This window comes from Nerophis lumbriciformis, linkage group LG06 (assembly GCF_033978685.3).
Source record: "Nerophis lumbriciformis linkage group LG06, RoL_Nlum_v2.1, whole genome shotgun sequence".
NCBI lineage: Eukaryota > Metazoa > Chordata > Actinopteri > Syngnathiformes > Syngnathidae > Nerophis > Nerophis lumbriciformis.
The window spans coordinates 58453016-58473768 of NC_084553.2; the positions used below are offsets into that span (position 1 = coordinate 58453016).

Here is a 20753-nt window from a genome sequence, read left to right on the forward strand (position 1 = left end):
TACAAGTGTGTGTGTTTCTGCTTATGTGTGTGTATGCTTGTGTACAAATTCATGTGTACAAATGTGTGTATGCATGTGTACAAGTGTGTGTGTGTGTGTGTGTGTGTGTGTATGCATGTGTACAAGTGTGTGTGTGTGTGTGTGTATGCTTGTGTACAAATGTATGTATGTATGTGTGTACAAATGTGTGTATGCATGTGTGTATGCATGTGTGTGTGTGTGTGTGTGTGTGTGTATGCTTTAGTGTGTGTATGCATGTGTGTACAAGTGTGTGTGTGTGTGTGTGTGTGTGTGTATGCTTGTGTACAAATGTATGTATGTATGTATGTATGTGTGTACAAATGTGTGTATGCATGTGTGTATGCATGTGTGTGTGTGTGTGTGTGTGTGTGTATGCTTTAGTGTGTGTATGCATGTGTGTACAAGTGTGTGTGTGTGTGTGTGTGTGTGTGTGTGTGTGTGTGTGTGTGTGTGTGTGTGTGTGTGTGTGTGTGTGTGTGTGTGTGTGTGTGTGTGTGTGTGTGTGTGTGTGTGTGTGTGTGTGTGTGTGTGTGTGTGTGTGTGTGTGTGTGTGTGTGTGTGTGTGTGCATGTGTACAAGTGTGTGTGTATGCATGTGTATACTAATGTGTATGTGTGTGTGTACAAGTGTGTGTGTATGCTTTAGTGTGTGTATGCATGTGTACAAGTGTGTGTGTGTGTGTATGCTTGTGTACAAATGTATGTATGTATGTGTGTACAAATGTGTGTATGCATGTGTGTATGCATGTGTGTGTGTGTGTGTGTATGCTTTAGTGTGTGTATGCATGTGTGTACAAGTGTGTGTGTGTGTGTGTGTGTGTGTGTATGCATGTGTACAAGTGTGTGTGTATGCATGTGTATACTAATGTGTATGTGTGTGTGTACAAGTGTGTGTGTATGCTTTAGTGTGTGTATGCATGTGTGTACAAATGTGTGTGTGTGTGTGTGTGTGTGTGTGTGTATGCTTAAGTGTGTGTATGCATGTGTACAAACGTGTGTATGCATGTGTACAAGTGTGTGTGTGGGTGTATGCATGTGTGTACAAATGTGTATGTGTGTGTGTGTATGCATGTGTACAAGTGCGTGTGTATGCTTAAGTGTGTGTATGCATGTGTGTACAAATGTGTGTTTGTGGGGGGTTTGAGGTGTGGGCGGGGGGTATGGGGTAGCGGGGGTGTATATTGTAGCGTCCCGGAAGAGTTAGTGCTGCAAGGGGTTCTGGGTATTTGTTCTGTTGTGTTTATGTTGTGTTACGGTGCGGATGTTCTCCCGAAATGTTTGTCATTCTTGTTTGGTGTGGGTTCACAGTGTGGTGCATATTTGTAACAGTGTTAAAGTTGTTTATACGGCCACCCTCAGTGTGACCTTTATGGCTGTTGACCAAGTATGCCTTGCATTCACTTGTGTGTGTGTGTGAAAAATCGTAGATATTATGTGATAGGGCAAGCACGCAGAGGCAGTGACTTTAACGTTAATTGGCGCTCTGTACTTCTCCCTACGTCCGTGTACCACTCCGTCCAGCGGCGTTTTTAAAAAGTCATAAATTTTACTTTTTGAAACCGATACCGATCATTTCCGATATTACATTTTAAAGCATTTATCGGCCGATAATATCGGCAGTCCGATATTATCGAACATCTCCAGTAGCAATGGATTCACAGTAAAATTGTGAAATTTACTCTGGTTTTTACAGCATTTTTCTCTAAATGAAAAAAACTACTTTTTTTTGCTGTAAAACCGTAGTGCCGTTTTGTCATTTACAGTAATACACTGAAAAATTTACAGTTGATTTGCGGTAAAAAAAAACCTGGCAGCTCAGGTGCCAAAAATATACTGTATAATTGCATTTTTTTTATTTACAGGAAAAAACAAATGTAAAATTCTGGCAACTGAGCTGCCTTTTTTTTTACCATTAAAAACAGCAGTGCTGTTTTTCCATTTACAGTAATATACACAACATTTTGAGGTGAAATTATGGCAACTTACCATATTTACGTTTTAGTTGTTCAACTAAAATGCATGAAAAGATTGTGTAATAATAGCATTCACTGTTAGACTGGGGCCAAACATAACTCAGTGAAATCCTCTGCTTTAAAACATTGCCTTTCCAGTCAAAGGCTCCATCACGGTGACAGATATGGTATTTGCCGAGTGAACCAGCATCTGAACATATTTTTTTTAGTTGGATTGACGCCGCGGAACAAAGCTTTCATTTGTGAGTCCGGGGGAAGATGTGGGCTCGTGCCAGCTGTGCGGTCAGCTTGCTAGAAAGCTGTGCAGCGTGCGAGAGGGCGGGGATGCTGAGGAAGGTGATGAGTCATCTCAACAGAATTCACTCGGAGCGCCCCCGACTTTTCATCCGCGAGGCTGCTTCTTGCAGCGTTTTGTCTGCCTGTTGTTGTGAAGTGATGGGGGGGCCGTGTGTGTGTGGAGGGGGACATGTTCTCTGTGGGAGGGTTGAGGCGGTGACACTGCACCCCTCAGATGGAGAGGTCCTGGCAGCGAGACTTGGTGCAGCTTGTCAGGGAAATGTGCAACAAGCTGGCTGGCAGGCAACTGGTGAGCTTATTGTGGAGCACTTGTAACTTCTCTGACTTCAACAAGCAGTATTTATCTCCTACGTGCGCTCACAGCCAATACAGTGTAACAAGCAATTATTTCAAACATTTCATTAACTGTGAGTTCACGTGTCTTTAAAAATGTAAATTCTCTTTAAGTAAGTTCATATCAATTGAAGTCATTTTGCAGATCACAGAGGCAAAAAGTTATGTATGCATGTCTGTTGTCACCATTTAGCAGACCTGGGCAAATTAAGGCCCGGGGGCCGTTAAGCTTTTCAATCTGGCCCGTCGGACATTTCCAAATGTTTTTAGATCTTTAAGATGGAAAGTGTTATGATGTTATGATGTGCAGTGATGTTTTCTAATGACCGTAAGTCTTCAACTATACCAGGGGTCGGCAACCTTTACCAGTCAGAGCCATTTTGACCAGTTTCACAAATTATAGAAAACAATGGGAGCCGCAAACATTTTTTGAAATTTTAAATGAAATAACACTGCATACGAATTTTTTTTTTTTTTGCTTTGTGCTATGTATAACTAGTGGTCTCAGACACGCTGCCCACACCTTTATGTGGAATTTGAAAGCTGGTGCGGCACGCAAGTTTTTATTTAATGGTGCTTGTCAGCGTCATGCGTGCCGTGACGGTACAGCATAGAGCACCCACTAAAGTCAGCGTGCCTGATCAGCCACACGTTGTATGGGGCTTCCGCTTTGACCGCATAGGTAACAGCATGGCATACTTGGTCAACAACCACACAGCTCACACTGACGGTGGCGGTATAAAAAAAACTAACTTTAACACTCTTACTAATAATGCACCACACTGTGAACCCACACCAAACAAGAATGACAAACACATTTCAGGAGAACATCTGCACTGTAACACAACATAAACACAACAGGACAAATACCCAGAATCCCATGCAGCCCTAACTCTTCCGGGATACATTATACACCCCCCCCCCCCCCCCCCCCCCCCCCCGCTACCAAACCCCGCCCACCTCAACCGACGCACAGGGGGGGGGTTGGTGGTAGCAGGGGTGTACAATGTAGCCCGGAAGAGTCGGGGCTGCATGGGATTCTGGGTGTTTGTTCTGTTGTGTTTATGTTGTGTTAAGGTGCAGATGTTCTCCCGAAATGTGTTTGTCATTCTTGTTTGGTTTTGGTTCAAAGTGTGGCGCATTATTATTAAGAGTGTTAAAGTTGTTTTATATGACCACCGTCAGTGTAACCTGTGTGGCTGTTGACTAAGTATGCCTTGCTGTCACATACGTGTCCAAGCACAAGATGTATATTGTTTAGCAAGTGTTGGGCTGGCCATCTGTTAATACACATTGTAGAGGGCGCTAAATGTTGTACCATCATGGCACGCCCTTATTATAGCCGTAAGAGGGAAAATCGGTGAATATTAATCCCGGGAATTTTCTGCGAGAGGCACTGAAATCCGGAAGTCTCACGGGAAAATTGGGGGGTTCAGCAAGTAAGCTGCTGAGCCGCATCAGAGTGATCAAAGAGCCGCATGCGGCTCCGGAGCCGCGGGTTGCCGACCCCTGAACTATACTAAGTATTTCAATGGTTGGAATCTGCGATTTTGCATGATATACTAGTTACTAGGGGTGTGGGGAAAAAAATCGATTTGAATTCCAATCGCGATTCTCACGTTGTGCGATTCAGAATCGATTCTAATTTTTAAAAAATCGATTTTTCAAAATTTTTTTTAAATTAAAAAAAAAAAAAAAAATTAAAAAATAATTGTTTTTAATTAATCATTACAACAAAACAATACACAGCAATGCCATAACGATGCAATCCAATTCCAAAACCAAACCCGACCCAGCCACACTCAGAACTGCAATAAACAGAGCAATTGAGAGGAGACACAAACACGACACAGAACAAACCAAACGTAGTGGAACAAAAATGAATATTATCAACAACAGTATCAATATTAGTTACAATTTCAATATAGCAGTGATTAAAAATCCCTCATTGACATTATCATTAGACATTTATAAAAAAAAGAACAATAGTGTCACAGTGCCTTACACTTGCATTGCATCTCATAAGCTTGACAACAAACTGTGTCCAATATTTTCACAAAGATAAAATAAGTCATATTTTTGGTTCATTTAATAGTTAAAACAAATGGACATTATTGCAATCAGTTGATAAAACATTGTCCTTTACAATTATAAAAGCTTTTGACAAAAATCTACTACTCTGCTTGCATGTCAGCAGACTGGGGTAGATCCTGCTGAAATCCTATGTATTGAATGAATAGAGTCGTTTTGAATTGGGAAAAAGTCGTTTTTGAATCGAGAATCGTGTTGAATTGAAAAAAAAAAATCGATTTTGAATCAAATCGTGACCCCAAGAATCGATATTGAATCGAATCGTGGGACACCCAAAGATTCACAGCCCTACTAGTTACTATGGTAATCTAAATAGTTACTATGGTAATCTAAGTCACAGCAGCTCAGACGAGGCACCAAGCAGTGTGGAGATTTTCACAACAAAGTTTTAAAGCTTAGTGATATCCCAGGTGTATCAGATTGTAGGTGGGGTTTTTGTAATGTTTGTTTGTTTCGCTGTGTTTGTTGCATTTTTGTTGTGTTTCGCTTGATTGTAAAATATGTTGATCGAGAGAGGGTGTGATGTTCATATGTTGTCAATATTCAGTGTTTTATTGTTCATAGTTAATATTGTGTAAATTCCATTCCGTTTTTTAAGGTGGTCTGTCATAACGTTTTTAGCATTCAATCAGATATTATTGTGAGGTTTTGTATTAGTGTTCCTAAAAAATCAGATATCGGCCCCCAGACCCATTTTTTTCTCTAAATGTGGCCCCAGAGTCAAAATAATTGCCCAGGCCTGCCATATAGCATAGTCTGTGCAGCATTAAGGCACACTTTGTCGGACATTTTAAATTAATCACATTTTTTTACTGCTATCAATATCTGATTAAAATAAAAAAATAAAATAAAAAAATAAAAAATAAATAAATAAAATAAATAAAATAAAATCAAAAATAAAAATAAAAAAGTGTTTTGTTGTACTGTGCAGGTTTGAAATAAATAATTCAATCAATCAAATGATTGGGACACCCTTAATTTCTACCATAGAGAAATATGTCATTCATGTACAAAGGGAAGTAAGACTATAACCATTGTCCATAGTAAAACTTGAAGCCAACTTTACTACAAACTACCTCTTTTGGCAATAAGTTCCTTTTTTTTTTTTTTAAGTTGGCATCAAAACTGTTCTCTTGTTTGGCTTATAAGTGATACATGTGACACACACAGACCAACAGATGCTGATACTGTATGTACTCTTGTTTGTTTTTGTTTAAGGTGCATCACTGCCACCTCCGGGACTGGAATGGAACAATTTCTCTGTATAATTTCTGTTAAACTAGCATTTTTGTGTACCAAGGAAAGCACTATTCAGTAGGGGTGTTTTTAAAAAAAAAAAAAAAAATGGTTTTGAATGAATTTGCCAATCTTATTGAACCATTCTTAATCGATTCATAAAAATCCAAAATATATTTTTAAATCAAATCATTTTATATACAATTTAAAAAAAGTGTATGGATGGATGGATACCAAGAGTTTGAACACACCTCCTTATTCAATGCTTTTCTTTATTTTCATGACTATTTACATTGTAGATTGTCACTGAAGGCATCAAATCTATGAATGAACATGTTGAGTTATGTACTTAACAAAAAACTGAAATAACTGAAAACATGTTTTATATTCTACTTTCTTCAAAAGAGCCACCCTTTGCTCTGATTACTGCTTTGCACACTCTTGGCATTCTCTCGATGAGCTTAAAGCACACCTGTGAAGTGAAAACCATTTCAGGTGACTACCTCTTGAAGCTCATCGAGAGAATGCCAAGAGTGCGCAAAGCAGTAATCACAGCAAAGGGTGACTATTTTAAACTGGAATATAAAACATGTTTTCAGTTATTTCACCTTTTTTGTAAAGTACATAACTCCACATGGTATAGCCTCCACATTCATAGTTTTGATACCTTCAGTGACAATCTACAATGTAAATAGAATCAGAATCGTTTTATTGCCATTGTTTAAGAACGGGTTCACAAACTAGGAATTTTTCTTGGTGCAACATAAAACACATATAACACAGATTTGGTAATAACAAGAGCTGTAACTGAGCTATCAGATCTTGTTATAGACTTAGAAGGAATTCAAGGAGCTACTGTTAGGAGTTATTGTTCATGTGCCTGATGGCCAAGTGGAAAAAACTATTCAGGTGGCGGGAGGTGTGGGTCTGGATGGACCGTAGTCTCCTGCCTGAGGGGAGAGGGGAGAATAGTGTGTGTCCAGGGTGAGAAGAGTCAGCTGTGATCCGACCCACACGCCTCCTGGTCCTGGAGGAGAACAGGTTCTGGAGGGATGGGAGCTTGCAGCCAATCACCTTCTCAGCAGCACGTACAATGCGCTGCAGGCGATGCTTATCCTGGACTGTGGCGCCGAGGAACCACACGGTGATGGAGGAGGTCATGATGGACTCGATGATGGCTGAGTAAAACTGCACCAGCATCTCGGTCGGCACCTTAAGTTTCCTCAGCTGCCGCAGGAAGTACATCCTCTGCTGGGCCTTCTTGATGACGGAGCTGATGGTCGACTCCCACTTGAGGTCCTGGGTGATGGTGGTGCCCAAAAAACAGAAGGAGTCCACAATGGAGACGGGGGTGGGAGAGTCAATCAGGGTGAGGGGGGATGGTGGGGCTGTGACTTTCCTGAAGTGCATGATCATCTCCACTGTTTTCTGGGCGTTCAGCTCCAGGTTGTTGTGGCTGCACCAGGACGCCAGCCGGTCCACCTCTCTCCTGTAGGCGGACTCATCGCCATCCGAGGTGAGCCCGATGAGGGTAGTGTCATCCGCAAACTTGAGCAGTTTTACGGACTGGTGACTGCAGGTGCAGCAGTTTGTGTACAGGGAGAAGAGCCAGGGGGAGAGTACACAGCCCTGAAGAGTACCAGTGTTCGTGGTTCGACTGTCCGAGACAATCCTCCCCAGCCGCACGTGCTGTCTTCGGTCCGTCAGCAAGTCATTGATCCAACTGCAGAGGGAGTCGGGCACGCTGAGCTGGTAGCGCTTGTCTCGTAGCAGTCCAGAGAGGATGGTGTTGAAGGCAGAGCTGAAGTCCACAAACAGGATCCTAGCGTAGGTTCCTGGGGAGTCCAGATGCTCCAGTATGAAGTGGAGGGCCAGGTTCACTGCATCATCCACAGACCTGTTGGCTCTGTAGGCGAACTGCAGTGGGTCCTGGAGGGGGGCGGTGATATCCTTGAGGTGGGACAGGACCAAGCGCTCAAAGGACTTCATGACCACAGACGTCCGTGCAATCGGCCTGTAGTCATTAAGTCCTGTGATCCGTGCTTTCTTGGGGACAGGGACAATGGTGGAGGTCTTAAAGCAGGACGGCACGCGGCATAGCTCCAGAGAGTCATAAAAATAAAGAGAACTCATTGAATGAGGTGTCAGAACTTTTGGCCTGTACTGTATGTGTGTATCATACTTGCCAACCCTCCCGGATTTTCCGGGAGACTCCCGAAATTCAGCGCCTCTCCCGAAAACCTCCCGGGACAAATTTTCTCCCGAAAATCTCCCGAAATTCAGGCGGAGCTGGAGGCCACGCCCCCTCCAGCTCCATGCGGACCTGAGTCCGCTTTCCCACAATATAAAGAATGTCTACAGTAAAGCAGTCCGTTTGCCGTAAACAGCAATGTTGTGACACTCTTAAACGGGACAATACTGCCATCTGGTGCATTTGATGAAAGCACTTTTGTGCGTGCCACACAGCAACGCATAATCAGAGAGGGTGTTCAGCATGGTTAGAAAGATAGTGACAGAGAATAGAACAAGGATGGACAATTCAACCCTTAACTCAACAATGAGTAGATGAGTGTTATGTGTGTGTATATGTGTAAATAAATGAACACTGAAATTCAAGTATTTCTTATATATATATATATATATATATATATATATATATATATATATATATATATATATATATATATATATATATATATATATATACATATATATATATATATATATATATATATATATAGCTAGAATTCACTGAAAGTCAATTATTTCTTATATATATCCATCCATCCATTTTCTACCGCTTATTCTCTTCGGGGTCGCGGGCATATATATATATATATATATATATATATATGAAATACTTGACTTGGTGAATTCTAGCTGTAAATATACTCCTCCCCTCTTAACCATGCCCCCACCCACCCCCCACCTCCCGAAATTGGAGGTCTCAAGGTTGGCAAGTATGGTGTGTATATTTACATATATATTTTTATTTTTTTAATCTGTCCTGTCCAGCCACTCAGGAAAATCATGTTGTGGACGTAAATACCCACATTTGATATTCAGATTTATTTTACAAAAGCAAAGTGTTGGATACTTTTCTTGTTGCCTTATTTGTATTTGACTTTAATGTTTGGGTAGAATTTTATTAAACCAAAACATTTTTAATTTTTTTTTTATAATATAGAATTTTATCAGAACTGTTTATCTATTTTATGGAGGAATGTAGTTAATCATAGAACTGGCACCCAATGTTAATAAAAATTGTTTTATAAAGTATTGATTTTGAATCGAGTCAATTCTGAACCGAATCTTTACCCTCAAGAATTGAATCGTGTGGTTTACCAAAGATTCACAGCTCTATTTAGTGTTAATACTTTTCTTTTGTTCATACAGCGGCGCCGGCACCAGCGGAGGCGAGGAGGAGAGCTGGCAGCCCCCGGACACGGAGCTCATCCAGAAGCTGGTGACCCAGATCGAGTACTACCTGTCGGACGAAAACCTCGAGCACGACGCCTTCCTGCTCAAGCACGTCCGACGCAACAAACTGGGCTTTGTGAGCGTCAAGTTGCTGACCTCCTTCAAAAAGGTAACCATGGCTGCAAATTGTCCGACCTGGGCCGGCGCGCGGCACAATAGGTTGTGATTTGACTTGCTCGCCGTCCCGTCTGACTGCAAATTGCGCTCGTTGTTCACGGCCATGCTAAATGGCTCACTAATGACCCGCAAAAAACGAGCTTTGAATTGTCAAACAGCAATGTCGACTCACCGGACAAAACATTGCTCTTTCTGATGGAAGCATACATTTTTCACGCTAATGGTGACTAATTGGCACCTATTTCATGGTTGTGGTCTTAAAAAAGATGTCTCCAGGTAAAATTGTGTTGAAGGCTTGTTTCCTAACAGAGATTCTAACCTTTTCGACCTCAGGGTCCAACGTTTCCACTACAGAGGGGCCCAGTCAAATATTAACACTGAATTAGTCATCTTGATTTTATTTGTGTTCAACAATTATGACATAACCTACTTAGTTTACAACCATGTCAAATGATATGAAAGCAAGTGTTAAAGGGGAACATTATCACCAGACCTATGTAAGCGTCAATATATACCTTGATGTTGCAGAAAAAAGACCATTTTTTTTTTTAAACGATTTCCGAACTCTAAATGGGTGAATTTTGGCGAATTAAACGCCTTTCTATTATTCGCTCTCGGAGCGATGACGTCACATCGGGAAGCAATCCGCCATTTTCTCACTTTCGTCGGTGTGTTGTCGGAGGGTGTAACAACACGAACAGGGACGGATTCAAGTTGCACCAGTGGCCCAAAGATGCGAAAGTGGCAAGAAATTGGACGAAATTTGTTCAAAATACGAGGCTGTGGGGAAAGCCGACGAAATGGTCAGTCGTTTGTTCCGCACACTTTACCGACGAAAGCTATGCTACGACAGAGATGGCAAGAATGTGTGGATATCCTGCGACACTCAAATCAACTCCAAAACTGGACAGATCAGCTTTCAGGAAAAGAGAGCGGATGAGGGTATGTCTACGGAATATATTAATTGATGAAAACTTTATTCATTACTCGCGGTTTTACGTAAATTATTATACATAAACTGTGTTTACCAATAATTTAGATTAAAAACATGTATTTTTTTCAATCATTCGAGTACATTCGGGTAGTCTTGTGTAATGCAGTATTTGGTGTCTATTTAGGTATGGTTAACCTGAGTGCTGAAATCGTGGAAAAATATATGTTCTTAGCGCGCCTGAAATGGGCTGTCTGCACTCTCAAAGTGCATGTTGTTGCCAAATGTATTTCATATGCTGTAAACCTAGTTCATAGTTGTTAGTTTCCTTTAATGCCAAACAAACACATACCAATCGTTGGTTAGAAGGCGATCGCCGAATTCGTCCTCGCTTTCTCCCGTGTCGCTGGCTGTCGTGTCGTTTTCGCTTGCATACGGTTCAAACCGATATGGCTCAATAGCTTCAGTTTCTTCTTCAATTTGGTTTTCGCTACCTGCCTCCACACTACAACCATCCGTTTCAATACATGCGTAATCTGTTGAATCACTTAAGCCGCTGAAATCCGAGTCTGAATCCGAGCTAATGTCGCTATATCTTGCTGTTCTATCCGCCATGTTTGTTTGTGTTGGCATCACTATGTGACGTCACAGGAAAATGGACGGGTGTATATAACGATGGTTAAAATCAGGCACTTTGAAGCTTTTTTTAGGGATATTGCATGATGGGTAAAATTTTGAAAAAAACTTCGAAAAATAAAATAAGCCACTGGGAACTGATTTTTAATGGTTTTAACCCTTCTGAAATTGTGATAATGTTCCCCTTTAATCACAAATATTATACCTTAACCTTAGGCCAGGGGTCGGCAACCCAAAACATTGAAAGAGCCATATTGGGCCAAAAATACAAAAAACAAATCTGTCTGGAGCCACCAAAAATTAAAAGCCGTATATAAGTTTTACAATGAAGGCAACACATGATGTGTCTATATTAGCTATAATAGCCTACTATCAAAATGACTGCCGCAGGCTGAAGCAAATCTTCGTTGACAGGAATGATGAAATTTAATATTTAATCTACACATTTTTACAACATTAGTAAATCAGAGTTTACTCAGAAGGTGAGAACTCCTGGAAATTACTGGCTTATAATGGCCAAAGGTATAGATGTTTTTTTTTAATAGATTTATTACAATCTTTGGCAAACTAGGTAATGTTTGCTGTGGTCTGGAACAACATGGCACACAAACAACTATCTGAAATGCAGCCTATATTACATACATATAATGTGTCATGAGACATGCACAACTAGGTTGTATACAAAGAGGATAAAAGTAGAGGATATTAAATGATCTTAAATATACAGTACCTATATATGAGGCATAATGATGCAATATGTACATACAGCTAGCCTAAATAGCATGTTAGCATTGATTAGCTTGCAGTCATGCACTGACCAAATATGTCTGAGTAGCACTCCAACAAGTCAATAACCTCAACAAAGATCACCTGTTGTGCATTCACGCACAGTATAAAACTTTTGGTGGACAAAAAGATTTTACATGTAAACAAACTGTTGCGTTTGTTTATATTTTCCCCCCGTCTTATTCCAGTTTCAATCCTTTTTTAAAAATGCTCCAAGGAGCCACTAGGGCGGCGCTAAAGAGCCACACTCTGCTCGAGGGCAGCGGGTTGCTGATCCCTGCTTTAGGCGTAGGTCAGGCATATGAAGGGACTCATAATTGAAGAAAAAAATATATACATTAAATGACATTGTGCTGAAATAAACTAAATCAATAATGAATATGATTCCTAAATATACATTTAATTACAAATGAAAATACAGCTGCACCACTGTAGTCATAATTGTTGCGCTTTAGGACCTTCACTATGACTTTTGCGGCAGACGTCTTTGGTTTGATATTGGCATTACTGCCACAAGTGGCGGAAAAGTGTATTACATCTGAGTACTACTGCGGCCCAAACGGACCACAGCTGAGAATTTTTTTGTGCGGCCCCCAAGGTGATGCTCGCAGTTCAACAATGGACACTTTTCTAACAAGTTTTAGCACGTTTTGGAACGCCAATTTCTAGCTCAAATGTCAGCAGAAGACTGGAGGCAATTTCTTGTTGCATAGTTTGTGTTTTAGAATAGAATAGAAAGTACTTTATTGATCCCTGGGGGAAATTCAGCAGCACAGTTCGCTCACAATAGACAATAAATACTATACAGCATTATTCAATATAAATATATTATACATATATTCTACATTTAAGTGCAGTCAAGAAGGAACATATGCATTATACAGTCTGATGGCTGAAGGCTCAGCCTTCCCGGTAAGGTCTATTCAGGTGTACTGGAGAGGAGGCTACGCCGGATAGCTGAACCTCGGATTCAGGAGGAACAGTGTGGTTTTCGTCCTGGTCGTGGAACTGTGGACCAGCTCTATGCTCTCGGCAGGGTCCTTGAGGGTGCATGGGAGTTTGCCCAACCAGTCTACGTGTGCTTTGTGGACTTGGAGAAGGCATTCGACCGTGTACCCCGGGAAGTCCTGTGGGGAGTGCTCAGAGAGTATGGGGTAACGGACTGTCTTATTGTGGCAGTTCGCTCCCTGTATGATCAGTGTCAGAGCTTGGTCCGCATTGCCGGCAGTAAGTCGGACCTGTTTCCAGTGAGGGTTGGACTCCGCCAAGGCTGCCCTTTGTCACCGATTCTGTTCATAACTTTTATGGACAGATTTTCTAGGCGCAGTCAAGGCGTTGAGGGGATCTGGTTTGGTGGCTGCAGGATTGGGTCTCTGCTTTTTGCAGATGATGTGGTCCTGATGGCTTCATCTGGCCAGGATCTTCAGCTCTCACTGGATCGGTTCGCAGCCGAGTGTGAAGCGACTGGGATGAGAATCAGCACCTCCAAGTCCGAATCCATGGTCTCGCCCGGAAAAGGGTGGAGTGCCATCTCCGGGTTGGAAGGAGATCTTGCCCCAAGTGGAGGAGTTCAAGTACCTCGGAGTCTTGTTCACGAGTGGGGGAAGAGTGGATGGTGAGATCGACAGGCGGATCGGTGCGGCGTCTTCAGTAATGCGGACGCTGTATCGATCAGTTGTGGTGAAGAAGAAGAAGCTGAGCCGGAAGGCAAAGCTCTCGATTTACAGGTCGATCGACGTTCCCATCCTCACCTATGGTCATGAGCTTTGGGTCATGACCGAAAGGACAAGATCACGGGTACAAGCGGCCGAAATGAGTTTCCTCCGCCGGGTGGCGGGGCTCTCCCTTACAGATAGGGTGAGAAGCTCTGTCATCCGGGGGGAGCTCAAAGTAAAGCCGCTGCTCCTCCACATGGAGAGGAGCCAGATGAGGTGGTTCGGGCATCTGGTCAGGATGCCACCCGAACGTCTCCCTAGGAAGGTGTTTCGGGCACGTCCGACAGGTAGGAGGCCACGGGGAAGACCCAGGACACGCTGGGAAGACTATCTCTCCCGGCTGGCCTGGGAACGCCTCGGGATCCCCCGGGAGGAGTTGGACGAAGTGGCTGGGGAGAGGGAAGTCTGGGCTTACCTACTTAGGCTGTTGCCCCGCGACCCGACCTCGGATAAGCGGAAGAAGATGGATGGATGGAGTCTGATGGCTGTCGGTATGAAGGACCTACTGTGTCATTCCGTGTTGCATTTTGGTAGCATCCTTCACCTTGTATCATGTTATCATGCAGAATTTGAAGAAATGATCAAATATGTCTGTCAGATGCGTTGTTGCAGATTGTAGCGATACAACTAAAGAAGGGGTCAGCCTGCATCCATTTTCAAATGATAAGATAATGAGGAAGCTCTCCACTTAAATTGACTGGCACAAACTGGGACTGACCAAGCGAGAAGAGTGCCATTTGCAGCAATCATTTCCATGATTCTGACTTTGAAGAAGGGTCTTGTTCAGAGTTTGGATGGAAAAAAGTGTGAACGACTCAAGCCGATTGCAATCCCTTAAAGGGGAAATGCTCTTTGGTGGGATTTTTGCCAATCATTCCCAACCCTTATGTAAGACAAGAACACGTTTTTGTTTTTCAAGCATCCTAAGTCGTTAAATACGGCAAGTACAAGGTGGCTAACAACTGAAGCTAATAGGAGTACGCCTGTAAAGCCCTTAAAAAAACATCCAAAAACTGCCAACAATACTTAATTTACATTTTGTGATCTGAACATTAACCCGGTATTAGCAATATGTTATTACAAGCTCTTATGCAGACAATCTGTGATCAGAGAGCTATCTAGCTTATACTGCTACATTGAGTAGGTGAGCTGCTGCATTGCCTCTTAGTTGGTAAGTTACATCTAGATTATAAAGTTAAAAGTTAAAGTACCACTGATTGTCACACACACAGTAGGTGTGGGGAAATTACCCTCTGCATTTGACCCATCCCCTAGTTCCAACCCCTGGGAGGTGAGGCGAGCAGTGAGCAGCAGCGGTGGCTGTTCATAACTTTAATAGACAGAATTTCTAGGCGCAGTCAAGGCGTTGAGGGGATCTGGTTTGGTGGCTTTTTGCAGATGATGTGGTCCTGATGACTTCATCTGGCCAGGATCTTCAGCTCTCACTGGATCGGTTCGCAGCAGAGTGTGAAGCGACTGGGATGGGAATCAGCACCTCCAAGTCCGAGTCTATGGTTCTCGCTCGTAAAAGGGTGGAGTGCCGTCTCCGGGTTAGGGAGGAGATCTTGCCCCAAGTGGAGGAGTTCAAGTATCTCAGTCTTATTCATGAGTGAGGGAAGAGTGGATGGTGAGATCGACAGGCGGATCGGTGCGGCGTCTTCAGTAATGCGGACGCTGTATCGATCAGTTGTGGTGAAGAAGCTGAGCCGGAAGGCAAAGGTCTCAATTTACCGGTCGATCTACGTTCCCATCCTCACCTATGGTCATGAGCTTTGGGTTATGACCGAAAGGACAAGATCACGGGTACAAGCGGCCGAAATGACTTTCCTCCGCCGGGTGGCGGGGCTCTCCCTTAGAGATAGGGTTAGAAGCTCTGCCATCCGGGGGGAGCTCAAAGTAAAGCAGCTGCTCCTCCACATGGAGAGGAGCCATATGAGGTGGTTCGGGCATCTGGGAGATGTTTCGGGCACGTCCGACCAGTAGGAGGCCACGGGGAAGACCCAGGGCACGTTGGGAAGACTATGTCTCCCGGCTGCCCTGGGAACGCCTCGGTATCCCTCAGGAGAGGGAAGTCTGGGCTTCTCTGCTTAGGCTGCTGCCCCCGCGACCCGACTTCGGATAAGTGGAAGAAGATGGATGGATTAAGAATCATTACAAATAAGAATTGTGATATATTCAAAAATCTATTTTTTGACCCCACTAATATTTAAATACATTTAAGTAGCCAGAACAATATTTTATTTCTGCCAGGAAAGTATATTGTGTTGGTATTTTAGATACAACTTGGTTGTGTGTAGGAGTACTTTATGAGTACATTTAACAATACCGTGAAAGGAAACGTTCATATCGTTACATTTGTAACAGCGACACACGTTTTAGTATTGGAGTTGGCACTAAAAACGCGGAATAGCAGTGAGTTTCAAACCGTGGTACAAGGCTCCATCTAGTGCAGACCTGGGCAATTTAAAACCCGGGGGCCACATGCGGCCCGTTAAGCTTTTCAATCTGGCCCGCCGGACATTCCCAAATATTTTTTAGATCTTTAAGATGGAAAGTGTAGCTGCCATTATGATGTGCAGTGATGTTTTCAAAAGACCGGAAGTCTTGGACTATACAAAGTATTTCAATGGTTAGAATCTGCGCTTTTGCATGATATACTAGTTACTATGGTAATCGAATTAGTTACTATGGTAATCTAATTAGTTACTATGGTAATCTATTAGTTACTATGGTAATCTAAGTCACAGCAGCTCAGACGAGGCACCAAGCAGTGTGGGTGGGGAGCGTTTCCACAGAGTGTTTCTAGAGTGGTATGAAATGTGGGTGTCAGGGACAGATGCGGAAGGAGATTTTTACAACAAAGTTCTACAAGAAAAGTGATAATATATCAGATGGTAGGTGGGTTTTTTTTTTACCCTTCGCATTCATATTTCGCCATCGTGGATGGAGAGGGGGTGTGAGAAGTAAAAGAGTGACGTTCATATGTTGTCAATATTCAGTGTTTTATCGTTCATAGTTAATATCGTAAATCCCACATTCTTTATGTTCATGTACATTCTGGGTGTCTTATTCAGTAGAAAATTTAAAATTCCATTCCGTTTCCCAAGACGGTCTGTCATAACGTTTTTAGCATTCAATCCGATAAATGCTTTAAAATGTAATCGGAAATTATCTGCATCGTTTTTATCGGTATCGGGTTTTTTTTTGGTTTGTTTTTTTATTAAATCAACATAAAAAACACAAGATACACTTACAATTAGTGCACCAACCCAAAAAACCTCCCTCCCCCATTTACACTCATTCACACAAAAGGGTTGTTTCTTTCTATTATTAATATTGTGGTTCCTACATTATATATCAATATATATCAATACAGTCTGCAAGGGATACAGTCCGTAAGCACACATGATTGTGCGTGCTGCTGGTCCACTAATAGTACTAAACTTAAACAGTTAATTTGACTAATTTTCATTAATTACGAGTGTTTATATATTGTTTTACTTTCTTTTTTATTAAAGAAAATGTTTTTAATGTATTTATTTTATTTTATTAATTTTTAAAAAAAAGGACCTTATCTTTACCATACCTGGTTGTCCAAATTAGGCATAATGTGTTAATTCCACGACTGTATATATCAGTATCGGTTGATATCGATATCGGTAATTAAAGAGTTGGACAATATCGGGATATCGGCAAAAAGCCATTATCGGACATCCCTAATTGTGAGTTTTTGTATTAGTGTTCTTAAAAATAGGACCCAAACACACACACATTGTACAGCAGATTGTCACAGCTTATATATGTGTGTGTGCGTGCATATATACAGGTAAAAGCCAGTAAATTAGAATATTTTGAAAAACTTGATTTATTTCAGTAATTGCATTCAAAAGGTGTAACTTGTACATTATATTTATTCATTGCACACAGACTGATGCATTCAAATGTTTATTTCATTTAATTTTGATGATTTGAAGTGGCAACAAATGAAAATCCAAAATTCCGTGTGTCACAAAATTAGAATATTGTGTAAGGGTTAAATTTTGAAGACACTTGGTGCCACAAACTAATCAGCTGATTAACTCAAAACACCTGAAAAGGGCTTTAAATGGTCTCTCAGTCCAGTTCTGAAGCCTACACAAACTTGGGGAAGACTTCAGATTTGACAGCTGTCCAAAAGGCAACCATCGACACATTGCACAAGGAGGGAAAGACACAAAAGGTTATTGCTGAAGAGGCTGGCTGTTCTCAGAGCTCTGTGTCCAAACACATTAATGGAGAGGCAAAGGGAAGGAAAAACTGTGGTCAGAAAAAGTGTACAAGCGATAGGGATCACCGCGCCCTGGTCAAGATTGTGAAAAAAAAACCATTCAAAAATGTGGGGGAGATTCAGAAGGAGTGGACAGCTGCTGGAGTCAGTGCTTCAAGATCCACCACCAAGAGATGCTTGAAAGACATGGGTTTCAACTGCCGCATACCTCGTGTCAAGCCACTGTTGACCAAGAAACAGCGCGAAAAGCGTCTCACCTGGGCTAAGGAAAAAAAGAGCTGGACTGCTGCTGAGTGGTCCAAAGTCATGTTTTCTGACGAAAGCAAATTTTGCATTTCCTTTGGAAATCGAGGTCCCAGAGTCTGGAGGAAGACAGGAGAGGCACAGGATCCACGTTGCCTGAAGTCTAGTGTAAAGTTTCCACCATCAGTGATGGTTTTGGGTGCCATGTCATCTGCTGGTGTCGGTCCACTCTGTTTCCTGAGATCCAGGGTCAACGCAGCCGTCTATCAGCAAGTTTTAGAGCACTTCATGCTTCCTGCTGCTGACCTGCTCTATGGAGATGGAGATTTCAAGTTCCAACAGGACTTGGCGCCTGCACACAGCGCAAAATCTACCCGTGCCTGGTTTACGGACCATGGTATTTCTGTTCTAAATTGGCCCGCCAACTCCCCTGACCTTAGCCCCATAGAAAATCTGTGGGGTATTGTGAAAAGGAAGATGCAGAATGCCAGACCCAAAAACGCAGAAGAGTTGAAGGCCACTATCAGAGCAACCTGGGCTCTCATAACACCTGAGCAGTGCCAGAAACTCATCGACTCCATGCCACGCCGCATTAACGCAGTAATTGAGGCAAAAGGAGCTCCAACCAAGTATTGAGTATTGTACATGCTCATATTTTTCATTTTCATACTTTTCAGTTGGCCAACATTTCTAAAAATCCCTTTTTTGTATTAGCCTTAAGTAATATTCTAATTTTGTGACACACGGAATTTTGGATTTTCATTTGTTGCCACTTCAAATCATCAAAATTAAATGAAATAAACATTTGAATGCATCAGTCTGTGTGCAATGAATAAATATAATGTACAAGTTACACCTTTTGAATGCAATTACTGAAATAAATCAAGTTTTTCAAAATATTCTAATTTACTGGCTTTTACCTGTATGTGTATGTATGTGTATGTGTATGTATATTATATATGTGTATGTATGTATATGTGTATGTATATTATATATGTGTATGTATATTATATAATATATATGTATATATATAATATATATGTATATATATATAATATATATAATGTATATGTATATAATATATATATATATGTATATGTATATATTTGTGTATATATATATATATGCATGTATATGTATATATTTGTATGTATATATGTATGTATATATATATGTGTATATATATATGTATATATGTGTATATATATATATGTATGTATATATATATGTATATATGTATGTATATGTATATATATGTGTGTATATATATATATGTGTGTATATATACATGTATGTGTGTATATATATATATATATATATATATATATATATATATATATATATATCTCAGCCCCCAGACACATTTTTTTCTCTAAATGTGGCCCCTGAGTCAAAATAATTGCCCAGGCCTGATCTAGTGGTACGCCAAAGAATCACTTGATTAATGTGTTTTATTTTCCTATATCCAGTGTTACTGTTCAAATTGTCTAATGTTACATAAGTAAAACCTCTGCCTTGTTTTTTATGAATACTTGGGCTTACTATGCTACCGTGTTTTAATGTTGGTCGTATTTTGCCGAGGTGGTAAGTGTGCTAGGAGCTTTGTAAAAAATAAACTGCAGAACCCACAAGTTACAGCAGTGTTTTTCAACCTTTTTTGAGCCACGGCACATTTTTTGCGTTTAACATATTTGGAGGCACACCACCGGCAGAAATCATTAAAAAACGAACTTAGTTGACAGTAAAAAGTCGTTGTCGCAATTGTTGGATTTGACTTTAAACCATAACCAAGCACGCATCACTATAGCTCTTGTCTCAAAGTAGGTGTACTGTCACCACCTGTCACATCACGCCCTGACTTATTTGGAGTTTTTTGCTGTTTTCCTGTGTGTAGTGTTTTACTTCTTGTCTTCTTTTTCTCTTTTTTTTGGTATTTTCCTGTAGCAGTTTCATGTCTTCCTTTGAGCGATATTTCCCGCATCTACTTTGTTTTAGCGATCAAGAATATTTCAGTTGTTTTTATCCTTTGTGGGGACATTGTTGATTGTCATGTCATGTTTGGATTGATTGGGACTTTTATGAGTAGATTGCACAGTACAGTACATATTCCGTACAATTAACCACTAAATGGTAACACCCGAATACTTTTTTCAACTTGTTAAAGTCAGGGTGCACGTTAATCAATTCATGGTATAAATATATACTAGCATAAATTGATGTACTTTGTGGACGCCGTCTTTGCTCCACAGTAAGTCTTTGCTGTCGTCCAGCATTCTGTTTTTGTTTACTTTGTAGCCATTTCAGTTTTAGTTTCGTTCTGTATAGCCTTCCCTAAGCTTCAATGCCTTTTTAGGTGCACTCACCTTTTGTTTATTTTTGGTTTAAGCATTGGACATCTTTTTACCTGCACACTGCCTCCCGCTGTTTCCGACATCTACAAAGCAATTAGCTATCTACTGATATGGAAAAGTGTTACACGGTTACTCTGCCGAGCTCTAGACAGCACCGACACTCAACAACAACACATCATTTGCAGACTATAATTACTGGTTTGCAAAAAATATTTTTTTTACCCCAAATAGGTGAAATTAGATCAGTGGTTCTTAACCTGGGTTCGATGGAACCGTA

The 20753-nt window shown here is 41.2% G+C and overlaps 1 protein-coding gene across 1 annotated transcript in view; it reads left to right on the forward strand.

Moving 5' to 3' along the window:
• Nucleotides 1-20753, forward strand: part of larp6a (La ribonucleoprotein 6, translational regulator a) — a 35921-nt gene that overhangs the window by 11674 nt on the left and 3494 nt on the right. Inside the window, exon 2 of the mRNA XM_061964583.1 lies at nt 9347-9539. Coding sequence (XP_061820567.1) covers nt 9347-9539 — 193 coding nt within the window. The remainder of the gene's footprint in view (nt 1-9346; nt 9540-20753) is intronic.